We start from the raw sequence: 26,845 nt of genomic DNA on the forward strand, positions 1-26,845 counted from the left end.
CGCTTCATCTTCAGTCATGAACCGCGCGTCGAAGTTGCGGTAGGATAGTTGCTCCGCCGGCAAGAGCTGTCTCTTGATTTCGTATTCTGATCTTAGCAATTTTTTGCAAAGCATCCGTCGCTTTCGTCTTTCTTTCCCTACACTGTATACAGTACTTTAAGTGTTTTTGCCCAGTTTTGCAGATCGTGAACGAATTGAGAAATGTCGGTTGCGATTCGGGCCAGGCGGTTTTGTTTACGTTCAGTTTGTTTACTGTTTAGTTGTCAAGTTTAAGTGACCGGGTCCTCAGCTGCAGTAGGAGCGCAGGACTTACTTGGTATGTATCACGTTTGTATTTTACTCCACGGAAGGGCGGTCTGGCTAGGGGTGCTAGGGTGCTTCAGCATCCCAGAAATTCTGACGGGTGGCTCAGGGGACCCCGGCATGACTCCTGTTGGGGCCCCCCAAAACTTTACTTACTCCAGTAAAAGAGGGTTGTAGTTTGGTTGGGGAAGCTCCCAAAAAGTATCAGCACCCCAAGAATTTTCGAGCTAGACCAACACTGCTGAAGAGCCGAAAATGCTACTCGGATCATTAAATTATACTATTCATGCCCTACAACGCCCCCCCCCCCCCCCCCCCCCCCGTATAGCGTTAAGAATGTTGCCTTGACAATAATTTTTTGAAAGTATGTAGTACTTAAAACGACCGCAGGGAAGCGATTCGTAGTTGAGCCAGGAGCCAGGTATAAGCGTCATTAAGTGTGAGTACTTAACACCTTTTAAATTGCGGCATTGGATGGGTAATCACAGATTATTCTACAAAATTCCTAGATGAGGAGAGTTTTGCCGTTTCTTTGCCGCTCTCTGATTGGCTCATCAGCTTCAGGCCTCTCGTGGGGCCCCTAGGATCCAATGTAAACAAATCCGACAGTGTGGAAATTGTATTTTTCAGGGAGAATTAAAAACACCTACCACAAAAGTGTAATTCCCAACGTTGGTATTCATCAAAGCTCGTTTTTCACTCATTTCAAAGTTTGCGAAAAGAGATGTTCTATTACGTCCAGAGCTCTGTCACCATTTTGTTTGTTTAAATTGGGCCCTATTGGCTGAGACCTAATATTTGCAGACCAATCAAAGAGCGGCAGAATGAATCACCGCTGAACGGATTGAGATGGCAATACGAACTCTCCGTATGAAGGCACGGTATTCTCATTCGCTTTTATTTCGAGGGCCGAGCGTTAATCGTCAACTTATCTTATCTCAGCCTGTTATTCAAATCGAATCTCCGATACATGCAGTGCTTTCTGAGATGTCTCTCATTACTCGAGTTCATCGGCTGAGGTAAGTGTCGGTCTTATCGGAAGAACACAATCTGACAGTCCCTTATCAGTGCCGGGTTGACACACTGCTGTTAGTGGACTAAAATACGTACTTACTTGCTCACACAGTGACAGCTCATTTAAACTTGGTCACCAGTTTCCGATTGCTCGCATTGTGACTTCTTTTATATTCGTATCCCCCCCCCCCCAATCATATTTAATTTTTTTTTACCTCTGAATTGATGCACGCGCAGTTGCTAACCAATCCTCAAAAGGGACTTCGGTAATGTAATCATGTATTTTCACTTCATCATTTTTGAAAAAAATGGATTTAAAATTGCATGAAACATCCACAGTAGCGCCGGGTTTAGAGTTGTGGGTGCCTCAGGGCGAACCTGTAGCGGGGACCGGGACCAGTGGCGTGGCGTGAATTGCGATATATCGATTGTCATGCCATTTAAACAATGGAAAAGGATCGATAAACAGGGTGTTCGCAGCGAACGCCTTAGTAATAGATTCTTCGCCATAGTTTCAAATGTGGAAATATCGATGATCGATCATTTACGCCACACCACTGAGCGGGACCCCCAAGAATCCACCTCAGATCATGATTTGAAGACTTCATTTTACTCTCATGACAGGTACAAGGAAACCAGAAATTTTTGTTATGGAAAACCTATTCCAGAACCGTCACGAGGGTGGACGGTGGAGCGATAGTAAAGACGGAACCAGGCGACGAATTGTCGAAGCTGCCGAAATGAGAATGAAAGGAGAGTGGAAGAAAGATAGAGAAAAGGAAATGTAAGAAAAAGGAAGAGAGAAAAAGGAAGAGAGAGAAAAGGCACAACGAACAGAAAGTAGGAGGAATAAAAGAGGGAGAAAACGAGCTCTGGAAAAAAAAAACACATTGGATCTAGAGTCCAGACTCTTGAAAACATGGACAAGAAAAAGGACTCTTGATTCAATCAGATTTAAGCTTAAATCAAAAGGAAATCCGCTCAAATTAAGAGGCTTGGTTCTTGATTTAAGCTAGATTCTGATTTAATCAGTATTTTTTCTTGTCGATGTTTTTAAGAGTCTGGACTCTAGATCCAATGTGTGTTTTTTTCCAGTGAGGGGAAAAAGAGAAAAAAGAGGTGAGAAAGGGGCAGGAAAATGGGGGATGAAAAGGCATCAATATGGGGGCAAAAGGCGTCTTTTAAGTAGAAAATCACCCTTTGAAGCTTAATTTTTAACAAGACGGCGCGACGCCTTTTGCTTTCGCCCCTTATTCGACTCCAGAGCTTGCTTTGCGCATTGGTTTGTTCACGGCGCTTCGAGCAACTATTTCGACTCGGAGGCGTTGCACAGTATCAAATGAAATTGAAGGCGCAACATAATATGTCAGGCGACTCACGCGTTATGGCACTGTTTGAAACTGTTTGAGGTGCGTGCGAAGTGTAAAGAGTCTTTCAATGAATGAAGAAATGAAATCACGTGGGGTGCGCCCCGTAACCGTTCCACGGCCCAACTCTAGAACGCGCTTCGCGCTTCCAGTTGGTGGCGCTTCGGATCGTGCCGTGGTGTCACATTCCTTTTCATGAGATGGACGTGTAATGTGTAAGAAGTTTATAATGAATAAATAAATGGAAACATCAGGGGTGTGTGTCCCCTAACCGCTCCACAGTCCAACCCTTAGGCTGCGTTGACACAAATTATCTCCCGGTACAGGTTCATATCATGCGATTTGACTGCAGTGGCGCCATTTCACCAAAACCTTGGGGCAAATCGACCTTTTGTTTAATTCCTTTTTCTTATTTTCCTCATCTTTTTCCCCCTTGCATATTAGCACCCTTGGTGCCATGGCGTCTCCAACAGCCGCTCCTCACGCACCACCCTTAATCCCACCTTCAGGACCCGGACCCCAGTGCTTTTATAGATAAATCCGGTCCTGCCCTCCTACATGATGCAAATTAATCTTTGCACAAAAGCTCGTATTTATGGTAAAAGGAACTATGTAACACGTAAATCCTATGCACGTAGTTCTTTTTAGCATAAATACGTCCAAATGCATCCTAATCGTAAGACTGCGTTACCGTAGAGGCTCATTTTAACGAAAACAAACAAGGCAAAAATTACTTGTTTTAATGTTTATTGCTCTTTTTAAGAGTTATTTTCAAACAAAGAGTAATGCAGCTTTTCCCGCGGCGAGCTGCAGCTTCCACAGGATGCGGCAGACACGAAGTGAATCGTGCGGAAAAAGCGCCCAACCGGGACCGACGATTTTAAACCCACCTGCGGGCCGATTATTGAAATTGATAGACACAGCTATAGACAAAGAAATCGAAGAGAAAATGGAGCGATCCTATAGGTGGAAACGGGCGGTTGAAATGGACAAGGAGGTTAGTATTGTAGTTGATCAACTATTGCCAACTCACGAGGGACCCTATAGTTACCCCATCATTTTCCCCTAGTCCATAAGAATCACCCGTTTCAACCGAAGAGATCGCTCCATTTCCTCTTGTCTATCGCTTTGTCCATCAATTTCAATAATCATTCCGCTATTGCAACTGACAAAACGATTTGTGCTGCGCACGTCTTATGATGCCGAGTGCCAGGCGAGACACCACGGTCCCACATAAGGACGCTCCAGGCGTGAAGTTGGCGCTGTGGCTGGCGCGAATTTGTCGTATATGGGGTTGTTTAAGTATTAAGCCATTTAAGGGGGAGGGGGAGAAGTTCCTGAATTTGCCTCACGAGGTCTCACGAGAGTAAGGAGGGGAGGGAGGTCAAGCCCAATTTTACATAAGCCGTTTACTTTGAAAAAAAAAAAAAGTTATAATAATATGTTCTAATGAAAATAAAGTTTCAGCTATTTCAGGCCTCCTCCGTTATTTTTCGAAAAATCAGGGATCGGGGGTCAGCCAGTCTGCACTGAAAAAAAAGTTACAGACCATATAGACATACCATACGTTCCGGGCTCAGAGGCCGAAAGTTCCGGGTGCTGGAGCCGTAGCTTCGATTGCTCCGGGTGCTATGCCCGGAACTTTCGGCCTCTGAGCCCGGAACGCGGACGGTATGTTTATATAGCCCGTAAGTACGGCTTCCACGGCCGGAATTTTTTTTTTTCAATGTGTCATAATAATTCTACAAGGGTTCTTTTACACGGGTGCCTTACAAGGTGGGGGGGGGGGGGGGAGGTGGTCAAGAAATCGGCGAAAATGCCTGATTGTAATCAAATGAACGGCCCTTCATAACCGCTCGGGAAGAGGGCACACGAACCAGTCACCTAAAATCGTCGATAAGACGCGCGCGACGCGAATCCTCTTGTCAGTGGCAAGACAACAGGTGGCTTTAAAATCATCTCGTGGAACCGTAGTTCAAGACAACTCGCCACCTCGTGTCGCCTGTCGCGTCATCTCTATCACCGCCGCGCCCGCCCGCCGTCGCGACCGAAAAACCTGGCCAAAACCTCAATTTTAAATTTTTTTTTTTTTGGAAAACCAATGTGATATTCGAAATCTACACTGTTTTTTACCCCAGTAGCCATGTATGTGCCATTTTTCGAGTGGCTCAATTTCCCGCGAAGAGACCACGAAGTTACCTATTTCTCAGCGATTTTTTTGATGTGTTTTGACGCGCTACTCGTCGATCAGTTTACTTCAACTGTGCGACCATAGGAGGGAAGTTCGGCGATATGCAACACATTCTTAAGGGTATATTCTACACAACTAACCACAGTATTTTCGAAATTTCCTTTTTTAGTGATTTTCACAGGAGGTTGAAAAGTGATGTAAAAGTAAACGTTTTTTTCGAATTTCACAGTCCGATTAAAAATTTCTCTCAACTGTTCTCAAGCGGTTTCAGGCGGAATGTCATAGTCCGAAGTGGGTATTTTCAGGATTCAGGGTCGACAGACTGAGGAAAACTGAGGAAATTGAAATTTTTGACTTCAAACATGGACTTTTGAGCGATTTTCACAAACATGAATGGGAAAAATTATGTCGATACTAACGACTGAAATTGTATTTTTCCAATACCTCTGACCCATTTAGTACGAAATTGGGTGATATTTGGTCACACAACCTGTTTCTCTGGCCCCTACGCCCCCGAAAGAGGGATGAAAAAAATAATTTGAAAGCGGAAGGGAGGGTCATTTTAAAGTCTTGCAAAAGAGTTTAATCCGTTATTTAACGATCTCTTCGTGCATTATCCTTGAGTATAGACATATTCATGCCATGTTTTACTTTGACAGACAAATTTGAGGCCATCCGGCCGTGGGGTGGGGCTTCGAAAGTGGCCCTCTGGCACCATGAAATTACGCTGAGAGGCACATTTTGAAGCCTCGTAAAAGTAATTTTACGATTTTTCCTCAGGCAGCAGATTGTAAAGGGACATCATTAGAACTAAATCTTCCATTATTATCAACCTAAATTTTAAGAAAAAATACAATTGGCCCTCGATAAGTGAGGTATGTGGTTTTGTCACGAATTTCGCAGTGACTTACGCTGTTTTATATTAAAAAAGGCAATTTCAAAGTTAATGGAGTGCCCTCACTTTGAGATGTAGATCATGGGTTAGGAAGGAACCCATCAAAATGAATCCTTTTCATAGGTGCTTTCTGTCCTCACAATGGTTCTTATTTTGATAAAACTGATTTTCATCCCATAAGTTATCCTCAAATCATCATATGGAGGTCCCGGCACTTTCATACTAGCACTAATTTTGATTCAAAACAGTCAAAAATCTAATATCTAGAATGATTCATATTAATTTTTTTGAGAAATGTACATTTACTCCTCAATGTGAGAGATCGGCTGTTTCGTCAAAAATTTTGAAAGGACTTACGCTGTTTCATAAAAAAACCATTAATGAGGTCATAGAGAGTCCTTATTTCGAAAAGTGGACCACAGGTGAAGGAGAAACTCGTCTAAATGCACCGCTTTAGTCAGATACTTTGCGTCCTTTTAAAGGCTTTTTGGAGGGCTTCTTCCATCCTCTTTAAACTCTCCGCAAATTGTCATATGATGTGTTAGGTGGATAAATTGTGCATATTATCACTTAAGAAGAAGTACTGATTGTAAAATATTTTTAAAACTCGGCGATATCTGGTGATAAATAGTTTTGGCCAGCTTTTCAGGTCCAATACCACAGTGTGCGTCGTCGCGGACATCGCCATGAAGTGCCGCGATGCGACGAAAGCACGAAACCACCAAGAAAATAATCAGTTAATCAGTTTCCCCCAGCCTCTCCTCCGCCCCCTCCCACACCTCATGCTTTATGTCTCACTTTACCACCTCCCCTCCCCTGCCCACTCCCCCGTCGCACCGATCAGCTTTCACCGCGAGCAGCAAAGCCGCGCATAATTCGTCAACTTTCTCAAGAAAAACGAAAGACAACACTCACAATCAGCTCTGCTCGGCTACGGCTGGCGTCAAATCAGCGAGTCACCCTCAGCCGACAGAAATTGCAATACTATCTTAAGGAAGGGGAGGAGGTCCGATATCGTAACACAGTTAGGGGCAACGCCCCCTGGCCGCTAACCGCGGGCCCGACCCCTGGAGGGTCCGCTTTGCGAGTCTCCGTCAGAAAAAAATGGATGCATACATACGTACAGTAAAATTCACACCTTCCGGCCAAAGTTTCATAAGCGCCATGTGACGTTTAAAAATTACCGCCGCCATTTTATTTTTTTACCGAGAAATTGTTGGTTGAATCTGTTTGAAAATTTCTCTGAATTTTATTGCCGACAGCACGAAAAAAATTCAGTGAAATTTTTGGACAGCTTCGTTTAAAAATTTCTATGTAAGTACATGAAATGGCGGCGGAAATTTTTGAATGTCGCATGGCGCTTGTGATACTTTGGGCGGAAGGTGACGATGTGTTGGGCGAGGAAGAATCTAAACAGATACCATAATCATGCCCCAAGGCCTCAGATCGGTGCTCTTTTAATGACTTGAGTCTGGTTTTAGAAAAGACCGCAAAAGTTTATACAGGGTGATTCAAAAGTCTTGCACTATCCACTTTTGTAAAACTTGAGATACAGACTTGAAATTTGAGGAGTGCACATAACTGCAAGGAAAATGCTTTTGGGACTCCTAAAAATTTGAGGAGACCATCTTGAGGGGAGGTTATGGACCGCAGATGGACCCTGATTTTTTTTTCAAATGTCAACCCTGCCCTCTTTTGTGCCATACCATTTGGAAGAGCATAAAAAAATGGGAATTTTCGTCCAAATCGCAAGTCTCTGTCGCCATTTCATAATGGTGGCCAATCAAAGTCTCGTCAATTTCAATATAATCGGGCTACCATTTTGGACCGCTTAGTTTTTAGCGACCTCTGTTTTTCGCTAAAAAGTTCTCGCTAAAAGTCACTTACATTCTTGATTTCCGAGTATAACATCAACGGATGAAATTGTGCCTTAGAAAATAGAGAAAGATCGATTAAAATTTGTTTTTAAATTGAAGAATTTTAAAACATTACCACTCTTAAATGGGCACTTTTTTTAAATTTAATTTTATAAACAACACTCAGGTATAATAAGACGAGGCAGGGCTCCCCATGCTAATATCTCGGTTAACATGAGCACCGCATTCAATGCTGTTGCTAATAACAATTAACGCCTGCCGTGATACAACTATTCGTACTCTATGGTCGCGCGTGTTGCATTGGAAAAAATAGAAGGCGCTCGCTCTGGCCAATCCTGTCCATGCAGCAAAGCGCACAGCAGTGTGTGGCGCGTCGCCGTCACAGTAGTATGTAGCAAAGTGAAATTCTCTGATAAAAAACATAAGTAGGACTTTTGTTTCCATGGGACGTTTTACGGGATTTGTCCCAAGGAAAAATCTCACCTGCGAACCAGGGCCGGGATTTACTTGCTTGCCGCCCTTGGGCCGCCTGTATTTTGCCGCCCCTTCTCAATCGTTTTGAAACATCAATAAAAACCATCATGTGAACGTGCCGGAGGGGGAGGGGTGCATAAGACGCGTTTACTCGTGTTGGACACATTTTTTGCGAAAGCCCTGTCAACACTACTAGCAAAAATTCACGTAACTTGGCGCGAAAGTTAAGTTCCGTAAACCTATCTCTGTGTGGACAAGGCCTTACATTTACATGAAATGAACGAAAATATAATGAAAGAACAAACATAAATGTGCTTTAATAATTTTAACTTCCGCCGCCGCGCCGCGCTGACCGTACTATGTTTGGCGCAATGCTCGAAGTATAGCAGTCTTGTATGCGCTATGCGTTTCACGCCGACCGCTGCTGACCGCAGCGACCGCCGCAGTGCGGGAAGTATTCATGCAGTCTTGTAGGCGCTAATATGTGTTACATGCCGACCGCGCGCGCGCCGCGCCGCGAGGGTTCTCCTGTTCACTCTCAAGTTCTCGTCATCATTGCTCTCTGCGCCGCCGCGCGCCGTTCCAGGCCAAATTCTGTGTTCGGTTTCTCCTTTTGTCTTAACTCGACTAATTAAAGGGGCTGTCTATTGTATCACAGGAAGACGACAAAATTAGAGATTATACTTCACGGGAAATGAGAGATTTTGCACGTTTTCTGTTGATAATTTTTTCTCTGAATCCGATTTTTCTTTATAGTACATTAAAAAAAATTCTAAATTGCCCCATGGGCGCGGCCATGTGGCACCCTAAATCGGCCCACTGCAACTTGGGAAAATACGCAGAGTCATCAAATTATCGCAGCACTAGTAGGGTCCTTCCAGAGATACAACTGAGAGAGGAGGAAGTGAAAGCAAAGTGTGTGACATTTTGTTATTTTCTCGATTGTTCGTGTTTGTTCAATTGCTAATTGTATTCAATCATTACGTTATTAATGGTTAAATACTCGGTTTTTACGAATTTATTTTCCCCCGCAAGCTTGTCGCAGGAACGAAAGAGCCCCGTCTTGTGGAGACGATAACTGCGAAATATCCCCGAAGTTTCATTCTGGGATTCGACGTGGGACAGATTCAATGAAAATTCCCCGTGGAGACAACGCCTAAGACAATGAGCACCAGTAAAAAATTGTTTTTCGCACCATTTTTACATAGGATATTAAATTTAATCCTACAGCCACACCTAGTCTGGATAGCGCGTCACTGCGTGCATAGGCGAATGACCGGGCGCCTTCAATTTTTAGCACGCAACACGGATGTCCATGGAGCACGAATAGTTGCTTCAAGGCGCCTTATACTGTTATCATAGTCCAATACTCGGATATGAATATGAAATGTTAAGAAAAACTCCGTATGAGTAAGAGCACGCGAGCGTTGCCAAATTTCGTAAAGATTGACCCTTAACTTTTGATTGTTTCAGGTTCTTGATTCACTTCACAACTTTAGATTTGCATTCGAAGCATTCTGGCGGCTCGACGAACCGACTCGATTGGACCGAGAACACCGAACGCAACCGTAGTTTCAGTCACCTTGACTCCGTCTCAAGGATCACAGGACTCGAAACTTGATGCAGATCTCGGCAAGCCTCTGGACATCGCTGCGCCAGTGAGATTCAGCGCCTTTTCTTCAAACTATTCGCAACAACACGCAGGAGTTGTCCTCCTCCACACCTATCTTTTCAACTCCGATAACCTCGTGCTTCCCAAAACAAATGAGTCGGTAGGGTTGACAGTCCCATTAGATTTTTTTAAGTGCGGTTAAACGCCGAACAAAATCGTTACTTACTCTAAGTGTGTTTTTTTTTATCCTTTTTTTCAATATTTGTAGAAGTGTTTTACCGATCTCGGTAGTGGTGTTTCTCGGCGAGCGACGAATCGCTCGCAAGTGTTAATGAATTTTGTAATTTATAGTTGGACAATGTGCTGTATTAGGATTTCACTACTTTTGAGGAAGCAATCTATTTCGTGTGCGTGGGGTATTTGAGGCTGATGCCGAGTCCCTGTGAGAGGGATTTCAGGCATGAAGTTCAAGTCCCTGTTTCGGCGGGGGCACGGGTCGAGTTCCGCGCGAAATGGCCCGTGCGCGGTGGCTAAAAGTCGGCCCCGGGACCCGGGTCAGGGAGGGCCGGGGGGCGGGGGGGAAGGGGCCGCGGCTCCAAGCGGCGGCTGCGGAGGCCATCTTGGGCCCACCGTTCCCGTTAGCGCGTCGCTGCAACCCGCTTCTCAGTGTAAACAGTGGGCCCCCTTGCCCGAGTGTCCCCCTTCGAGTTCAAGTGATGCGTCGACATCGGCTACGGCCAGCATGGAGTTAGACGCTCTTCGCACCGAATTGACCAACATGATCCGCGAGAAAAGCGATCTCGAGGACAAAGTTCAGGAGCTGATAAGATGTCACGGGGAACTCAACGCTCTCCGGGAGGAAGTCTCCAAATTGAAGGTTAGTTTCAGCCCTGGCCTTTTTTTATCAATCACACCCTGTCGACCCCACACTGAGTCTCCTCAAAACGTTTTTCAACTCGCAAAAGATTCGAATAACTGTTTCTTATCACTTCGAAGCACTCTTGTATATCCTGGGTGTTGTCAACACACTCTCAGCTGTGTGGGATAGAGTCCTTATCATACGCCACACTCATTGTTTTTCTTCGCTTTTTGGTGGTAACCCTGTGCGGAGAGCATCCCCAGTTGGTTTTTTACTGTCAGAGAATATTCAGCTTTGATGAAGAATCCTTGTATAATATTATTTTAGAGTGAATGCTGAAATCAGTTCATCATCTGTGTGTGGGATAGCTCCTGTTCCCTGAACTGGAGGAGGGTTGAACCAAGTTGAGATGACATAAGATAGGGCTTCACCATCTAAAGCCAAAATATGCCAGCTTCTCATCATTTCTCTTGATGTTTGTTGTCAACTTTATCTGCTACTTTTGAGTGTATCTCACCGTCTCATGCTCTGAATACTCTCTTGTTTGTAAGTAGGTAACTCAGAATTGTTTTGAATAATGGCATTACACGCCTTGTTATGTCGTTTTCCTGGAGAATAATTCGTCTGATGCCTTGAACTCCGGACCACCATTACTCTTATGAGGACCTCCCCGACTAATCAAACTTTCATTGGCAAAAATAACAAACCATGTATCTTGGTTATGTCGTTGCAATTCTCCTGTCACATCCTACTTTTGCATAACAGACCCGATGTTTTTAACCAATTCATTAGATTTTTCAGCATTTCTTCAACTATACTTTCTGTAAAGTTTTCACTAATATGTCAAGGAGAATACCTTTTTCAGACAAAATAAGTATAAACCAAATTTTCAAACACCATAATCAAGATCGGAGGATTGCTAGTTCGAAGTACATCATTATTGCAGTAAGGGCAGGTTTGAGAAAATGGCATTCGAAGGTTTCATTTATGCAACATGTTTTGAGAGGCAACCCTAAAAATTTTCCCCCTTATCAAATAAGTATGTTCCAGCACGCTGATGATGTGAGGTCACGTACGTACGTAATGTCCACCTTAATTTCAGGAAGCCATCTTGCCATGTTGCGCTATTTGTTGCTCACTAAAATGGCAAGATAGCTCCTTTAAATTAAGTTGGACCCAAGTTAGTTCTCACTATCTGTATTGTAATATGAAATGAATTTTTCTTCTTCAGGAACAACGTCATGAAGCAGAGCAGGGCCTTTTGGCACGCCTCAATGATGTGAATCTATCACCCCTGTCTGATAGTGAAAAAGAAGAATTACTATTATGCACACCAAATAATCGACATGCCAACTCTGCTCCAGCATCTATTGCACCAGCAAACGGCGAGAGCACAGTAGGTCACCTTAATATTGTATTACCTACTTTAGATAAAAAAAAATTTACGTTTAGCAAAGGTCATTTCAAAGGAATATTATTTTATTATCTGATCATTTTCGTCCTGCATGCAAGAGCTCTAATACTACTAAAAATGAAGCTCATAGGCAGGTGGAAACACCAAGAAAAATCCTGGTGTGCCGTTTGATCTTCAGGGTAATTTTGGACCAGTTTGTCTCCTTCAGGTGGCATAAAAGCAAATAAAGTAGGCCAATATTCCTGGTTACTTTTTCAGTCCCGGTTTACCACTGATGAAGCTATGTAGAGCGGAAGCATTGTATGTTGAGACAAATGTCAAACTCTAATTACCTCAAAATCAGCACCACTCAACAGGTTAATACATGCAGTCAGATGGCACCACCGTTGAGTGGTGACCTAAACAATACTTGACTTTTGTCTCAACATACGATGCTTCCGCTCTAATAATGCGTTGATCAGGAAAATATGGTCAGCATCCAATCATCTCAATAAAATTGACTGATTGCCACTAAGATATTCACTTTTTACTTAAACGATAGAGTCAAATTAAGTAGTCCTCCATTCCGAAGTTGCCAAAATTCCATTGACATGACATATTTTTCAAATTTATCCAGTATCATGATCGGTGCTTTTTGTCTGATGATCTGCGGGAGGATCCATTTTAATGGCGACTGAGAGTCGCCGAGCACTGTAACGTGCTTGAGGTAGCACCTTGACTTATCTATTTATATGATACGTGCTTCATGTTTGATGTAGGTACAAAGTATCATAATTTGACAGTTCATGTATACATTTTATTCCGCAGGAGATGCTGGACCCTGGAGATTGGGACAAACATTCAAGCAGCAGTGTCAGTGAAGTCTCAGTGGCATGTCTTCAAGACAGGATCATCCAAATGGAAGAAACCCATTATAGGTAGAGCTTTCAAGATTTTAGCAACTTGTCCTTGTCAGTGTTATCTTTAAAATATATTCTTACTCTCGAAGGATTATAATTTAAGGATTTAATCAAAATAATCATTTGGACTTTATAGTAATGGTGCATCATATCAACACATCGTGGCAGAGTTCACTGCTGTTGAGTTACAGTCATTGGTTATCTTGGTTTCATTTCACTATGTTTCTTGTACACCGAGTGTTTTTCTTTGTGTTGTTCAACTCCCCTTGCTTCATAAATGTTTTGTATTTTCCAGTACAAATGAAGAACTTCAAGCAACCTTGCAAGAGTTAGCCGATCTCCAAGTTCAGCTGACAGAGCTTCAAAGTGACAATGAAAGACTGGGAGAGGAGAAGGGTGTGTTATTGGAGTCTCTTTGCCGACAAACAGAGCGGCTGGAAGATGCACGATCTAAAGTGGATACCCTCCAAGGACTCCTCCTGGACAATGCACCTCCCACTTCCGACAGAGAGCAAAAGCTTGTGCAGTTACTCAAGGTAATATTTGCCTCTTTAATTAAATTAGTAACAAGTCGATTAGAGTCTGCTCTGAAAAAACAGAAGCTCATTTTTGGAAGAAAACGAAGACATGCATTGAACTTTCCATAAAATGCTATTTCATTGCTAGCCTCTCTCTTTTGATCAAAATTTGTGATGCCTTGAAAATTTATTGAACATAGCTGTTTTTAGCATGACCCATATCGACGGCGAAACTCCCAAACCACGTATCTAGGTTTGTGACATTGTGGAATTCCTGTCAAAATGTTTTTTTTAAAAGGAAAAATACGCAACTTTAATTCCTTAAAACTAATGTGATTTTTTTTCTCTGTGCAAAGAAGATTTTGTGAAAACTTTAAGGAATGATGTTAATTTGTTCTCTTTTAAAATTAAAATTGGTGCAGAAATTTTGAAACATTGCATACGAGATGTGTTATTGGAAGTTTCATGTGTCCTTGCTCTTATTTTACTGATGGAACCTGTGTTGCCAGCTTTTGTTTCGACAATTGTCGGTGATTTGCACTATGTCAATCAGAATGTCTAAAATCTATGCTATAGGCTCATGTGGTTGGTACTCTTGCCAAAGCTTGTAAGTCAAGCTGGATCAGTGGGCACATTCATCATAAGGCCAAAAAATTAGTTCCAACTAGCTCTTCAGCCTCCGCCTCAGAAGGCAGTTTCTAATGCATATCTTCAGGAAATTTCCTAATTTTCTGGGAAGAGAAATCCTCCAATTTTGTGACCCTCTTTACTTAAGGCCCTAGAAGTTTTTTCCTTCTCCTCCTAAGACCCTGAAAAGTCTTTGATTTTACCAATGAAAGCTCCTCGAGAAGGTGCCTTCTTTATTTTGGCTCTGTAAAGCAGTCATGAATTCTGTTTTAAAATAAAGTATCAATCAAAATATTATTTTGTGAAAAGAATGATAAATGATGCAAAATAATCTCCCTAAGATGCCTAGATGTCCATTTAATGAGTACTTCTCACATCATCATCAAGACCTGGATTTAATATTCACCGATCAATTGTTGGCTATCCAAGTATGATTATTGTTGAAACTATCATAAATCAAAGAATATGAGAGGAGTCTATTCTATTCTAGTTTTGCTGATAATGAGAAAAATGCTCATGAAATTTTCATCCATTTACTTTATAAGTACATAATTCTACACCATTGCTTATCATTCTTTTCACACAGCAACAATTAAGGTGATTCGATGGACGCCATATTTTGTGTGAGAACGGCATGTGATATATCGCATCAATTGGTTCCATATTTTCAGCTACTCGTCATTTTTCTCCTATTTTGAGATCGCAATTCTGTTGTCAGGAGTCTAAAGCACTCACTTACCAATTTTAACAAAGAAATTCAACGTAAGAAAGGCGTGGTTTTTTCAGAGAGAAAATATCGCATTCGAGTGCAGTTTCGATATCAGTATCGAATGCGATGTTCTCTCTCTGAAAAAACCACGCCTTTATTAAGTTGAATTTCTTTGTTAAAATTGGTAAGTGAGTGCTTTAGACTCCTGACAACAGAATTGCGATCTCAAAATAGGAGAAAAATGACGAGTAGCTGAAAATATGGAACCAATTGATGCGATATATCGCATGCCGTTCTGACACAAAATATGGCGTCCATCGAATCACCTTAAAGTACTGTTTCTGCATACATCAAAAAAATTATTTCATAACCACAAACCATAGCGTGATGGCTACTCGGTCTTTTGGTATAACATAACCAATAATAAATAACATTTGTTCTCCAGCAGTCTCAATTTTTTACCTATGCTCAATTTTTTGTTTAGAGTGCCCAAGAAGAGAAAGAAATGCTTCTGGTGAAGCAAGGAGAGCTATCCAACGAGGTAAAAGAATTACGAAGGAACGCTGAGCTAGTAGAAAAAGAATCTGGGCGCCTGGAGGAACGGGTGCGACTCCTCGAGTCAACAGTAGATGCAACTCATGCTGAACGCAAGCAGCTTGACCAAGAGCTCGCTCTAGCCAAAGAAGAAAGTTCTTCAAGACACATTGAGATCAGCAGACTGACAACACTACTTGACAATGCCCGTGCCAAGGTGAGATGAGCTCCTTACTAAGTAGAATCTAAAGTAAAAACCACAGTTTCTCTTATTATTTTGTCAAAATTCATCATTTCTCTGGATTTCTTCTGAGATGATTGCATTTATTTTTTGAGTTTAGAGAATTCAATTTCAGCTGCAGTCAATATTATTTATGCATGATTTTTTGTGTTTTACTTGCCAGTCATTTCTTCAGCATCTCTCTCCAGTGTTAGAAACTCACAGGCACCAAATGCTCCTAAGAAATCGGCCATGGCGCCTAGAAATTGAAGGCTCTGCGCAACGTCCAAAAATTGCACCCTCCCCCCGAAAAAACCCTACTTTTTCTGTTTGGTTATTTTTAAAATTTCAACCTACAGCACAGGACTCTAACTCTGCACTTAATGCGCCGTAATATATGGGCGAAAAGTCCATTTGACCCCTAAAAAATCTTCAATGGCCCCTAAAAATCGAGCTTGATGGGCCACATGGCTTCTGAAACTCGAAAGTGAGTTTTGAACACGGCTTGAGAGAATGCAAAAAAAAAAAAAAATCAGTAACAAATACCCTGTATGTGTCCATAGATCGAAGAATTGGAGGCAGTTCGTGATAAGTTAGGTGATAAATCTGAACTAGATGAGCTTCTAGATAACGCTCGGAAGGAAAAAGACATACTAGAAAGTCAAACAGCTTCCCTTCAGGAGCAGCTCTCAAGGAGTCAGTGCGAAGTCAATCGTCTGAAAGAACAGCTTAATCACTTGCAAGAAGAGTGGAAGGTAATTTCATCAGCTAGTTTTCAATTATTCTCTTAATCATATGTAGTTACAAGAATGGGACGGCTTATTTGAAGGAGGACAAAACTGCCAAAAGTCAAGTGTCAAGAAAACGTGAAAGAACAAATTTCTTCGACCATTCCTCTTTTTTCTGTTCAAAAAAATCACCCAATGTACCACTTACTTTATTTATAATAAAACTACAGTCACATTCATTAGGAGGGTCCAAGAAATTTTACAATAAAATTTACACCTCCTCCACAAACCGCTCAACACTGCAATTTTAGCAGTATTCAGACAGTCAAGTAGCACGAGCGTTCAATAACAACATTAAAAATCATAGTTTGTGTCCTTACTCATGGTTTTTACAACTGATTATGGAGGGTTTTACGAACCATGGACCTTATTGATTGTAACATCCTATTATCAAAGATCAATTTTTTATCTTATAACTAATCTTTTTATTTCTATTATAAAACATGTGGATGAGTACTTGTCTGTAAACTTGAAGTCGCCACTTTAATGTTGCCATGGTTACTATCATAAGGGAACACCCTGTGTTGGGAGAAGTAGCTTGGAAATTACGCCTTTTTTCCACTAGAGCAGATATTCAAATGTTTATGAAAAACGTTCAGAGAGCAATTTTGGTAGAATCGCTTGTTAGTAAGATGGGTAAATAAAAATAACAGCGATCAAAATCAGCCAAAAAATAACATCAAAATATCCTACCCCCAATCAATAACTATTTTATGTTGAAACCAAAGTATCATGTTTTCTTCATTGTACGCATTGCAGGTGAGTCGAAACAACGCCAAGTCTGCCCTCAGCAACCTACAGTTCGAATTCGACAAAGAGAAATCGGAGAACGAAAAACTGACTCACGAGTTGCAGGTATTGCAGGAGAACCTTTCGGAACTTCAGATGCAGTGTCAGTGCCACTTGGATGACAAACGCCAGCTCAAGGCCATGCTGTCCGAGACGCAAAAGCAGGTCTCAGAATTTGAAGATAAACTAAACCAAACGGAGAGAGCACTAAATGAAGAGAAAAAATTGCGGCAGTTCGAAGTAAGTTGTCTGATTTCTTTCATTTCTAAAATGTTTCTGTCCTTTGCACAGAGGGAAAAATGAACGTGGTCGCTTTTTGGGCATCTTGGATTTTGTCAATGACGTACGCAGGTACAGGCGCTTTTTGTCATCGATTTCCTTGAAAATGGTGTAGTGTATGGAAAAAAGTCATCCTGTATTCAGTATCCGAAATTATATTTCATGTCAAACTAAGCCAAATTCATATATATGTGATATCATCATCAATATGATATCAGCAGATTTGTTGGTGCAGTATTTTTCCATATAAAGCGGGGTTGGATTTTTAGCTGTTTTAAAAACAGTTTTCCAGCTACAATTAGATTCATATGAAGCAGGCAAAAAACCTTTCTCCTAGTTTTTCAAGTGATATCCTAAAATTGGTTAAAAAAGGAAATATAGTTTTTTGTAATAGCCTCATTACTTGATGGGGAAAGTAGAGGAAAAGCTCACTAAATGCTCTTTCATAAACTCGTTCAAGCTGTGAATTTTTTTATTCTCAAGTCCATCATGAATGTGTTGTTTATCTCTTTTTCCAGATCAGTGAATGGGAGCAGTTTCAAGCAGACCTTCTGATGACTGTGCGCGTCGCCAATGATATGAAGACTGAAGCCCAAGTAGAATTAGAACGACTCGTCAATGAGAATAAGCAACTAAGAGATAAGAATCATCAATTAGACATTCAAGTTGATAAGCTCAAAGGTAAGTTAAAATTTAACGACGTACCATTATCCAATCTCTCTATTGTGTTCATCATTTCTGAGGAGTTCTTTTAAGTAAACCATCGTTTGATCCTTATTTCACCTTGTTTTCGACGAACTCAGTGTCATTTATTTTGTTCTTTGACATTTAATAACTAATCCAAGTCTACACAGGTACGTAATAAACTTTATTAGAAGAGGAGGATTCCTGCCCTGAATAAAAATGCCAAATGATCTTGCTAAGTACTCCGCATTTCTAAAAATGGACTTGTCTTGAGTTAACACTTCAGTTAAACCACAAAATACATCTATCTAATCCAAAGAATTTCTCTTACATTTCTTGATCATTTGCCTCTCATTTGGATTTTGCAACTCTGAAAGTCTAATCCGGTCATTACAAGCTATCAATCACACCCATTTCTAGATACTGCTGTTACCTTTCTATGTCTAACAGAATTTATTTGTTTTGTTTTTAGCCGTAGAAAAACCAACAACACTCCCTCTCAGATCTGATAGTACTACTAGCGTTTTAACAACAGTTATGAATCATGAAATTAGTCGAAGGAGCAAAATCTCTCGGCAGGACAGTAGGTTAAGTGTGAAATCTCTCATTGAGAGTATAGAGAATGCAACTAAGCAAGCCAAGACAGGTAATTGTTTCATTTTTCCTTCTTACCTCTCATTCTAATGTCCATTACAAACCCAGTAGCACCTTTTGCAGGGTTCTAAAGTTTTCAATTCTTAACCGTAAAAAATCTAGGCCTCCCCTTGCTTCCTGACTAATCGGAATCTAAAGGGGTTTCCAATTTTTTATGATTTATTCCTAGTGACACTGTGAAGATACTACATATCTTGACCCTTCATGAGGTTTCACTCAATTGTCAAAAATCTTAGCAACAGACCCTGTCATCCCGTGAGCTTTCTGCGAAGAGAATTTTTAACCTTTTACCAACGGTGCACAGAATTTCTATGGGAATTCTCATGCAGTAACCAGTGAAAATAGATTTCAATTGAAACAGTTTTTGAAACAAAGTAGACTTCCGAGACAAAATTTTCGAAATGATTGATTGATTATTTCGAATGAAATGTCGATCAAAGTATTTTTTCGAAGATGGGCCTAGATAAATCAAACACTTTTTACATCACTTTGTCTAGAGTTTCAAGCAGAATAAAAATTGGTTTAGAAATTTAGTATTTGCTAGAAACCATAATAAATTTGCCTTAAAATTTATAACTTCAGTTACCTCAGCCATGAGGCAGTTCAAGAAAGTGAAAGAAGATAAGAGCAGTGTTGCTAAAGGTTTAGTTGAGGAGTTACGTCTGCCTTATTGCTATTCACCTTACTCTCACCCTCTGCATGAAGCTGCGTAGTCGGTGTCATAAAAGTACATTCTTATCGAAAAGAATAGTATTTTTTAGTGTAAATGCAAAATTCGAACATGAAATAGACTATTTGTCTATCTTCGGTTTCAGGACCAGGTGGGAGCAGAAGTAGTTCAACATCAAGCCTCAGTAGTTTGACAAGTGGCGGTGGTCAGCCAACTACTCCAACTTCGCCTCTTCTTGAAGCACCTATGTCTAAAACGCCTCTTAGAGATCACACTCAGCTGAATAACAAACAGTCATCTGGCCGCAAAAGTGTCATCACCAATGCTTTATCAGGTACAATTTCTCTCCAGTTCAAAGCACTCGTAGATTATATAGCAAGCTTTCCTGTACCCGTCTAACGATTACAAGAGAGCCTGAATGCCTAGACACAAAGTTTCTGAGCCTTAGACTGTCTAACATCAAGCGAGTTACTAGCCTGTCCTTGCACAACTTTTTTGCAACTCTTTTCACCTACCTCTTTTTTTTCTTTTTTTCTAAGTCCGTCAAAATACTTCTTTCGAAGTGTGCTTTGAGCATGTTGGAAAAATAAACAATATAGAAAGTATACCATCTTCTCTTTAATGAATGTGCTTGAATGCACTTTAATACCAATAAATCGGAGAAATAACCGCTCAAAACCTCGAGTTTGAATGTACCAGAACTCTCATTCATGACATCAACGAGGAACTCTTGATGATGTCATCGAAGCACTTAGCGATGACTTCATTGAATCACCCGTTTATGACATCATCGAAGCACCTGTCTATGACGTCCCTGTATGATGTAGATCGGTATGAACAGGGATAACTTATTGTAGATTGAGAAGACACATCAATTGCTTAAAAATTGGGGAAATAACTGCTCGAAACCATTATGAGCATACATAAGCACTCGTTCATGAATTTACTTATACAAGCTCTTGTTCATGACATCACCAAAGACTAACTGATGACATGTCATTGAAACACCCATTTATGACATCTTCATATGATGTAGACCGGTATAAATCGGTATGAAAAATGATAGATCAGGACAAACTGGATTTAACTGAAGTAGTTGACCAACCCTGTTTTATTCTGATTTACATATCACATTTTATCTATATCCATCCCATTTTATCCTGCTTTATTCAGATCTATGTATATTCATTCCGATTTGAAAATAATCGTCATACATCTGGATGAACCAGGATAGATCTCTTTTTTTTTTTTTTCTTTTTTCTCTTCCCTGAATATTATGTATTCAGTAGTTACTTGCATGAGTTATAACCTGTGTTTGAAGTCCAATTGACTATTTCCATCTCTCACTTTTGTGGGACAGTGAACAGTTTATCTTTCTCTCCGAATTTGTTTTTGAAAATAACATGCCAGCTGTAGATTTTCTTGTGTGAACGCCACTCTAATTTGTGATTTCACATTAGACGGATCAATGTCAGAAGGCAAACCCAATAATGATTTCGTGCATTTGTTTTGACTTCACTTTAAAGGAAGCTCTTTACTGAGAAGAGAATATTCTTGTCTTGTTTACGATTGAAAGTTATTTTTAAACTAAAAATACTGATCCTCAAGCCTTGACGTCATGAGCCGAGCACCGGTTGTAGAGTTTATGTTGATTTGTATCAGTCTTGCTGCATGTTGAATGGATTTTTTAAGTAGTTATATTCTATTTTGGTTTGATTTAGATGGTCATGAATCTTTAAAGAATGCAAAGTCTGTTGAAGATGCATCGCCCACTGCATCAATTCTAGCAGCATCACGTGGCATGGAATTTGTTGCTCGCAGAAATAGCTGCAATGATTTGAGTATGTATCTGTCCTTTTTCTCTGTTCACTTTCCTTTATTTCTTCACAGTATTAATTTAAGTATCCATCAACTGCACGTTTTTAAGATGAGTATCAACTGAGGTACTCAATTATAAAATTTTTGTATCAGAATGAAGGATTTGAATAATACATTTTACTCATAGAGTGCAGGACTCTTTTAGTTCTCAGTTGGTATTATAATATTAGAGTTAGGTATTATCGGTCAATTTTCCTTTTTTCCTTTCTTTCCCTTTCTATTTTGATGTAAGTCCTTTTGCCTAGGAATGGTGCTTGTAAATCAGAGAAAACGTAAAATGTTTTCCATAAAAATTCGCCCGTGCATTAACCTTAACCCCTTCATTAGCAGGCTAAATTCTGCGTTTGTCATGCAAACACATGGGAGCGAGCATCAGGAAGTGTAGAAACTTGTACTTCAGATCCCCCTCAATAAATGTGAATACTTCAGAACAAAGGTTGCGGAGTAATTGTGAGATTCTGCAGGAAGGATTTGATTTTGCTGAATGCAGATGCTGCGTCTGCGGTAATGAAAGGGATAAAAACTCATTTGACCCTCAGCCAGCTACGCCATGTCATGGATGCGAATAGTTTTACATACTCTTAAATGAACTGCAGAATGCAGTAAGATTTTTTTAAAGTCGAATAGTAAGGCTAACACTGTTGAAGCTTGAAATTCGGAATCAGAAGAGAGCTATCATCTTCTAGTGAGGTTTTTAAGTGGGTTTTCAGCTCTCTGGAGAATGATTTGATTGTTGATCGATCGATTGATAATTTCTAAATTCTATGATGATACCTCAGGATTTCAGAGCATCTCATCATGCTGTAAAACGTCAGGTAATGGATATAAAATTTGACAAAGAAATACTTTGAAATTATTCTATCAGTGAATTCGTGCATCGCTTTGCCCTCTAATTTGCAATATTCACTTGGAACGAACTTTTTAAGCTATTTTAAAATTTTTCTTGGTGTGATTTTGTGAACAAGTACCTGACAGACTTCAGAGTGATATCTGGAGATTTTGAAAAAATGTCCTAAAATTCAGAAATTATCAATTAATAGATCAAGTCTTGAAATGTTTACCAAAATGCTGGAGAACTGGTTCCTTTTATCATAAATATGTCCAATTATAACTTGCTGGGCTTTTTAGCATTGTTATGTCCTTTAAGACTTGTAAACCTCTGTAAGCATGCTTATGATTTCTAGTTGTAAACCTGACTCTCAACTGAAATGCCTTCTTAGTTTCCTATACTTGTAACATGTCTGTTGTAGGTGAGAGGAAGGATCCATTGAGTGTATTAGTCAAGAATGGTGGATCAAAGAGGAACGCGCTACTTAAGTGGTGTCAGAATAAGACTGCAGGTTATGGAAACATCGATATTACCAACTTCAGTTCCTCCTGGAATGACGGTCTAGCTCTGTGTGCCATCCTTCATTCATACTTACCAGACCGGGTGCCTTACCATACGCTCACACCAAACGAAAAGCGCAGAAACTTCTCAATAGCCTTTGCTGCAGCTGAGTCTGTCGGCATTCCCACCACTCTTGTAAGTCTCGTTACTTTTGTTCCTCATTCTTTTGACCAAGCAACTAAACAAGATTTTATGTTAAGTAACTTGATAGATGGCTGATGGGCTCAAATTTTTCAGGGTCTCCAAAATGGATATTTTCTGAACAATTGTCTGTAGTCAAAGCACGAAATGACGAAGGATGAAGAGCTGTCATGTGGGCAAAAAGGAATGTGTAGTGCTTCATCGGTATTACTTCTGCGTATTTGCCCCCATATCCCACCGCGCGCGCCATTTTTTACCTTTTCTTCAGACAGATACATCAAAATAGTAGACACTTTTTCCTCAAGAACCGCAACTTGACAAAATCAATGAGAAATGAGTTTTCATATGTCCATATAGGTATACAGATCTTTTAAGTAGGCCTTTTTAGGCTTTTGGATTTTGTGATCATAGCTGTCAGTATTGAGACTCATTTTTAATTTTCTAGTAGCTGTGAAGATTTCTTTCTCCAAGAAAAGTCAGCTCTGGTTTTGAGTAGAGTGATAGTAATAATTACGCATGATGGGGTGACTTGCCTCTTCACAGATATGAAACCTTGTAAATTGCAACCAACGTAATCATAATTAATCTAATACAGCGTATCTAATTTTAATTCAAGTATGTTAAAATCTTGCAGCAAAAGCAGAAAATCAGTACTTAAACTTATACTCAGTATTTCAAACACCAAGCGAAAAGTGTCACATGTTGCAAGATTAGATTTATATTTATTGGAAAGAATAACAAGAGTCCTCAGGATTGTTAACTTTGATCTTTCTATTGTTATTTTTTCGGGAAAGATTCGTCAATTGTAAAGATTTTTATGTTTTTTTTCCAGAACATAGTTGACATGATCCAGCAGGAGAGGCCTGATTGGAACCAAGTCATGGCATATGTCACTTCTATTTTCAAACACTTTGAAACTTAGAACTCGATGAACATGTTTCCGCAACGATGTGTGGCGCTTGTTGCTCACTGCCATACTCGTTAGTCTGTTGTTAGTGCTCTGTTTTCCTATAATTAAGTTTAAGTTAAAGCTTTCTGTGATTAATGATGGTTTATTTTTAGAACTTAACTTTTGATTTATAAATTTAAGGAAAATACCAGAATCTTTTGACTCATTGTGAGTTTCCCGTTAATATTTTTTTAACCAGTGAAAGGGATTTGCCTTTTCTGTTTAATGTTGAAAGATATCTTGGTATCTCTGATATTTTTTATTGCAGTATCATACCAAAAAGAAGATAATAATGGAACCATTTCCTTTCTTTGTAAAAAAAAAAAAACTCCCCTGCTTAATTTGCAAATCTCTTCTTGTTAATGTTAAACTATTTGGTGTACATACAGTGCTCAGTCTCAAACTTAATGTAGCATAATCTTGTTTCTTTTTCTCCTTTTTTTCAATATTTTGAATCAAGTAGTTATTGTTAACTTGATGTTGTCATGGTTGACTCTTATCATTTTTGGACATTCTTATGTTCCTGCATTTTTCTCCTTTAGTGGCTACGTTCTTTTTTTTTTATCATTTATAACTGAAAAGAAATTTTGAAAGTTTTAGTTGTATTAAAAACAAGTATACACTTCTTTTTCCAAATCAGTATAAATTTTCTGAAATATTGACATTTTCACACCTGAAAAATCAAAATTTCCAATTTTTTGCCTCAAACTCATGATACTTTTAGACGGTCACCAGACCGTGCCTTACAGAAACTAATTTTTTCATTAAATATATTCTAAGTGATAAAACATAATCCAAGTTCTAATGTGGTCTCATTAAATTTTTTTGCAACTGAGGAATTAAATGGTAATTAAATTGTTGCTGCATTGTTGTGACAGTCTCACCATGATTGTAAAGAAAATCTTATTTGTCAATCAATAGTTCGTAATTTTGTAATAGAGAAAGTTATAGTATACGATTTCAGGCGGATATTTACTTCAGATTTGTCTTTTAGACCCCTAAATTGTGGTTCTTGATGTTAAACTGTTTGGCATCCTTGCAATTTATGGTAATAATTAACAACTTTTGTTTGTAAGTTAGCGACTTAACTGTAATATCTCAGCAACTTGGTAGCAGACATCGGTAGGCGTACCTTAAAGTTTCTTGATTGAGGTACTGGATTTATGTAGAAGAGTTTCATCTAAATAAGTATGTTTGAAATTATAACTGTTTAATTAAAATTCATAGTATTCACTAAAATTGAGGGAAGGTGCATCAGAAAGTGTGTTTACTGTAAAAATACGAAAGAAAACATTCCTAAGAAATTTTGTTGTATCTTTCTTAAGAAATTTTAAATTGAGTTCAGTGTCTGTAGAAGGAACTTGATGAAATCATGATAATATGAATTCAATGAGCTATTTCTTCAGTACTTGTTGCTGTTGTAGAATTTCTTGTCCGTCATGAACACGATGACTGTCTTATCCAAAGATTTTTGTATCAAAACCACCTCTCCCCCCCCCCTTTTTTTTTTCTCCAAAAACCTAGTTTATATCATAGAATGACAACTTCCATAAAAGTGTTCTCGTTAAGTGCAGTACCTTAATCATAGATTTATGCAAAATGTGAACTTTCGTCACTTTAAAGTGAAAATACTCATTTTCGGAATGGTAGCTGTTCCAGGTCAAAGTTTCCAGGTGTCAGAAAAAAATAATTATTTTCTCCTGACCTACACTTCATTCTTTTTATTCTATAATTAATTTTTACTGTTTTTGACTTAATGTCCGAGCCTCATCATTGCCTTGTTGATGCTGGTATAATCTCCTCTGTAAAAGAGCCGTATTTCAAGAGAAATGGAGTTCTTGCATGCAGCAAGAATTTTCAATTCAATCAATTATTTATTTTTACAATTTTGCAAGAAACACAAAGTTGCTGCTGGTTTTCTGCAAGATCAGCTCCCTATCTCATGAAACAAATTGCAATGTTACTTTCCGCTCATCTGATAAAATTTCAAAATCAAAACTTTGAAACATTGAAATTTTTCCTCGGTAATCAGGTAGACGTAAAGTAGCATCAGTCAAGAGGTTAACTCTATTCTATTAAAAGTATTCCAAATATGCTTTGTCTCCTAAAAGCCTGAAAAGTATGCAAGTGTGCTCAGGAGCAATCTTGGCTCATTCCTGACCTTTCTTAGTACAACTTTTACTTTTATTACATTGCCAAATATTTAGAGGGCATAGTTAAATTTAGCTCATGTTTATACGTACAGCCGCCTTTTTCCTAAGATAGTTTTAAGATTATTTTCTCCATCAAACTTTGGCCAAATTTGAAAGAAGCTGTGTCCTATTTGATTAAAATTTATTAATTAAAAAATAAAATATACAAATGTTCAAATTCCGAATTGTCAAAAACCTCTCTTGGAAGAATTTCTCACATATAAAGCTAGTTCACCATTGCAGTTTAAAAAATGCATAACATACAGGAGGATGGTGGGAATGAAAGTAGACAGATTAAATGCTACTTTGAGTCGCAAATCAACAAGTTACCTACAATTGAGTTTTTCAGTGTTGTGTCATCAGAAGTGAATATGTGAGTGCTCCAAAAATATTTTGCAAAAATTTACAAAATGTCGTAATATTTCAAGAAAGTTTTAAAAATATTTTAGCTTCATTAGGTAAGTTCCTTTTGGAACAGTAAAAATTCCATACAAACCATTAGACTGACTAGGCCTGTCTGGTTTTGCATTTAGTGTCATTGCTTTCGTTTCAATACACATTCAATCCTAGAAGATTAAAAATTGCATTTTTTATTGCCTCAGAACTGTATCACATTCCTTTTCTTATTTTGAAACTCTACCGAATCATTCAATCTCTCTGATCTGTGGGCGATAATTTTTCATAAATTTGTACAATGCATATGGTAGCTCATTCAGGAATTAGGTAATTTTTGCTGCTTCAAGGCTGTTAAGTGACCTTTTAAAATTTTCCAATTTGACTGAAATACTGCTCCACCTTTTTTTTTTTTTTTTTTTTAGAATTGTACAGATTCAAGGGCTCTGTTCAAGCATCTATAGTTTACTTAAATAGTTCACCCTAGGGCTTGCTATCAAATATGTCGTTTTTCTTGTTTGTGTG

The 26,845-nt window shown here is 39.4% G+C and overlaps 1 protein-coding gene across 2 annotated transcripts; it reads left to right on the forward strand.

Moving 5' to 3' along the window:
- LOC109042747 (cytospin-A) lies at positions 1–26,762 on the forward strand. 2 transcript variants are annotated; one of them, XM_019059665.2, is made up of 14 exons: positions 2–316; positions 9,595–10,610; positions 11,824–11,988; positions 12,814–12,923; positions 13,201–13,441; positions 15,244–15,510; positions 16,077–16,268; positions 17,061–17,330; positions 17,888–18,050; positions 18,526–18,699; positions 19,523–19,711; positions 21,099–21,218; positions 22,506–22,780; positions 23,619–26,762. In XM_019059665.2, the coding sequence occupies exons 2-14, from the start codon at positions 10,194–10,196 to the stop codon at positions 23,706–23,708; spliced, it is 2,673 nt and encodes an 890-aa protein (XP_018915210.1). In that variant the 5' UTR covers positions 2–316; positions 9,595–10,193; the 3' UTR covers positions 23,709–26,762. The 2 variants fall into 2 exon arrangements, with proteins under 2 accessions (XP_018915212.1, XP_018915210.1); XM_019059667.2 differs by lacking the exon at positions 21,099–21,218 and having other exon boundaries at positions 1–316.
- Positions 26,763–26,845: the final 83 nt, after the last annotated feature.

The sequence above is a fragment of the Bemisia tabaci genome, chromosome 2 (assembly GCF_918797505.1).
Source record: "Bemisia tabaci chromosome 2, PGI_BMITA_v3".
NCBI lineage: Eukaryota > Metazoa > Arthropoda > Insecta > Hemiptera > Aleyrodidae > Bemisia > Bemisia tabaci.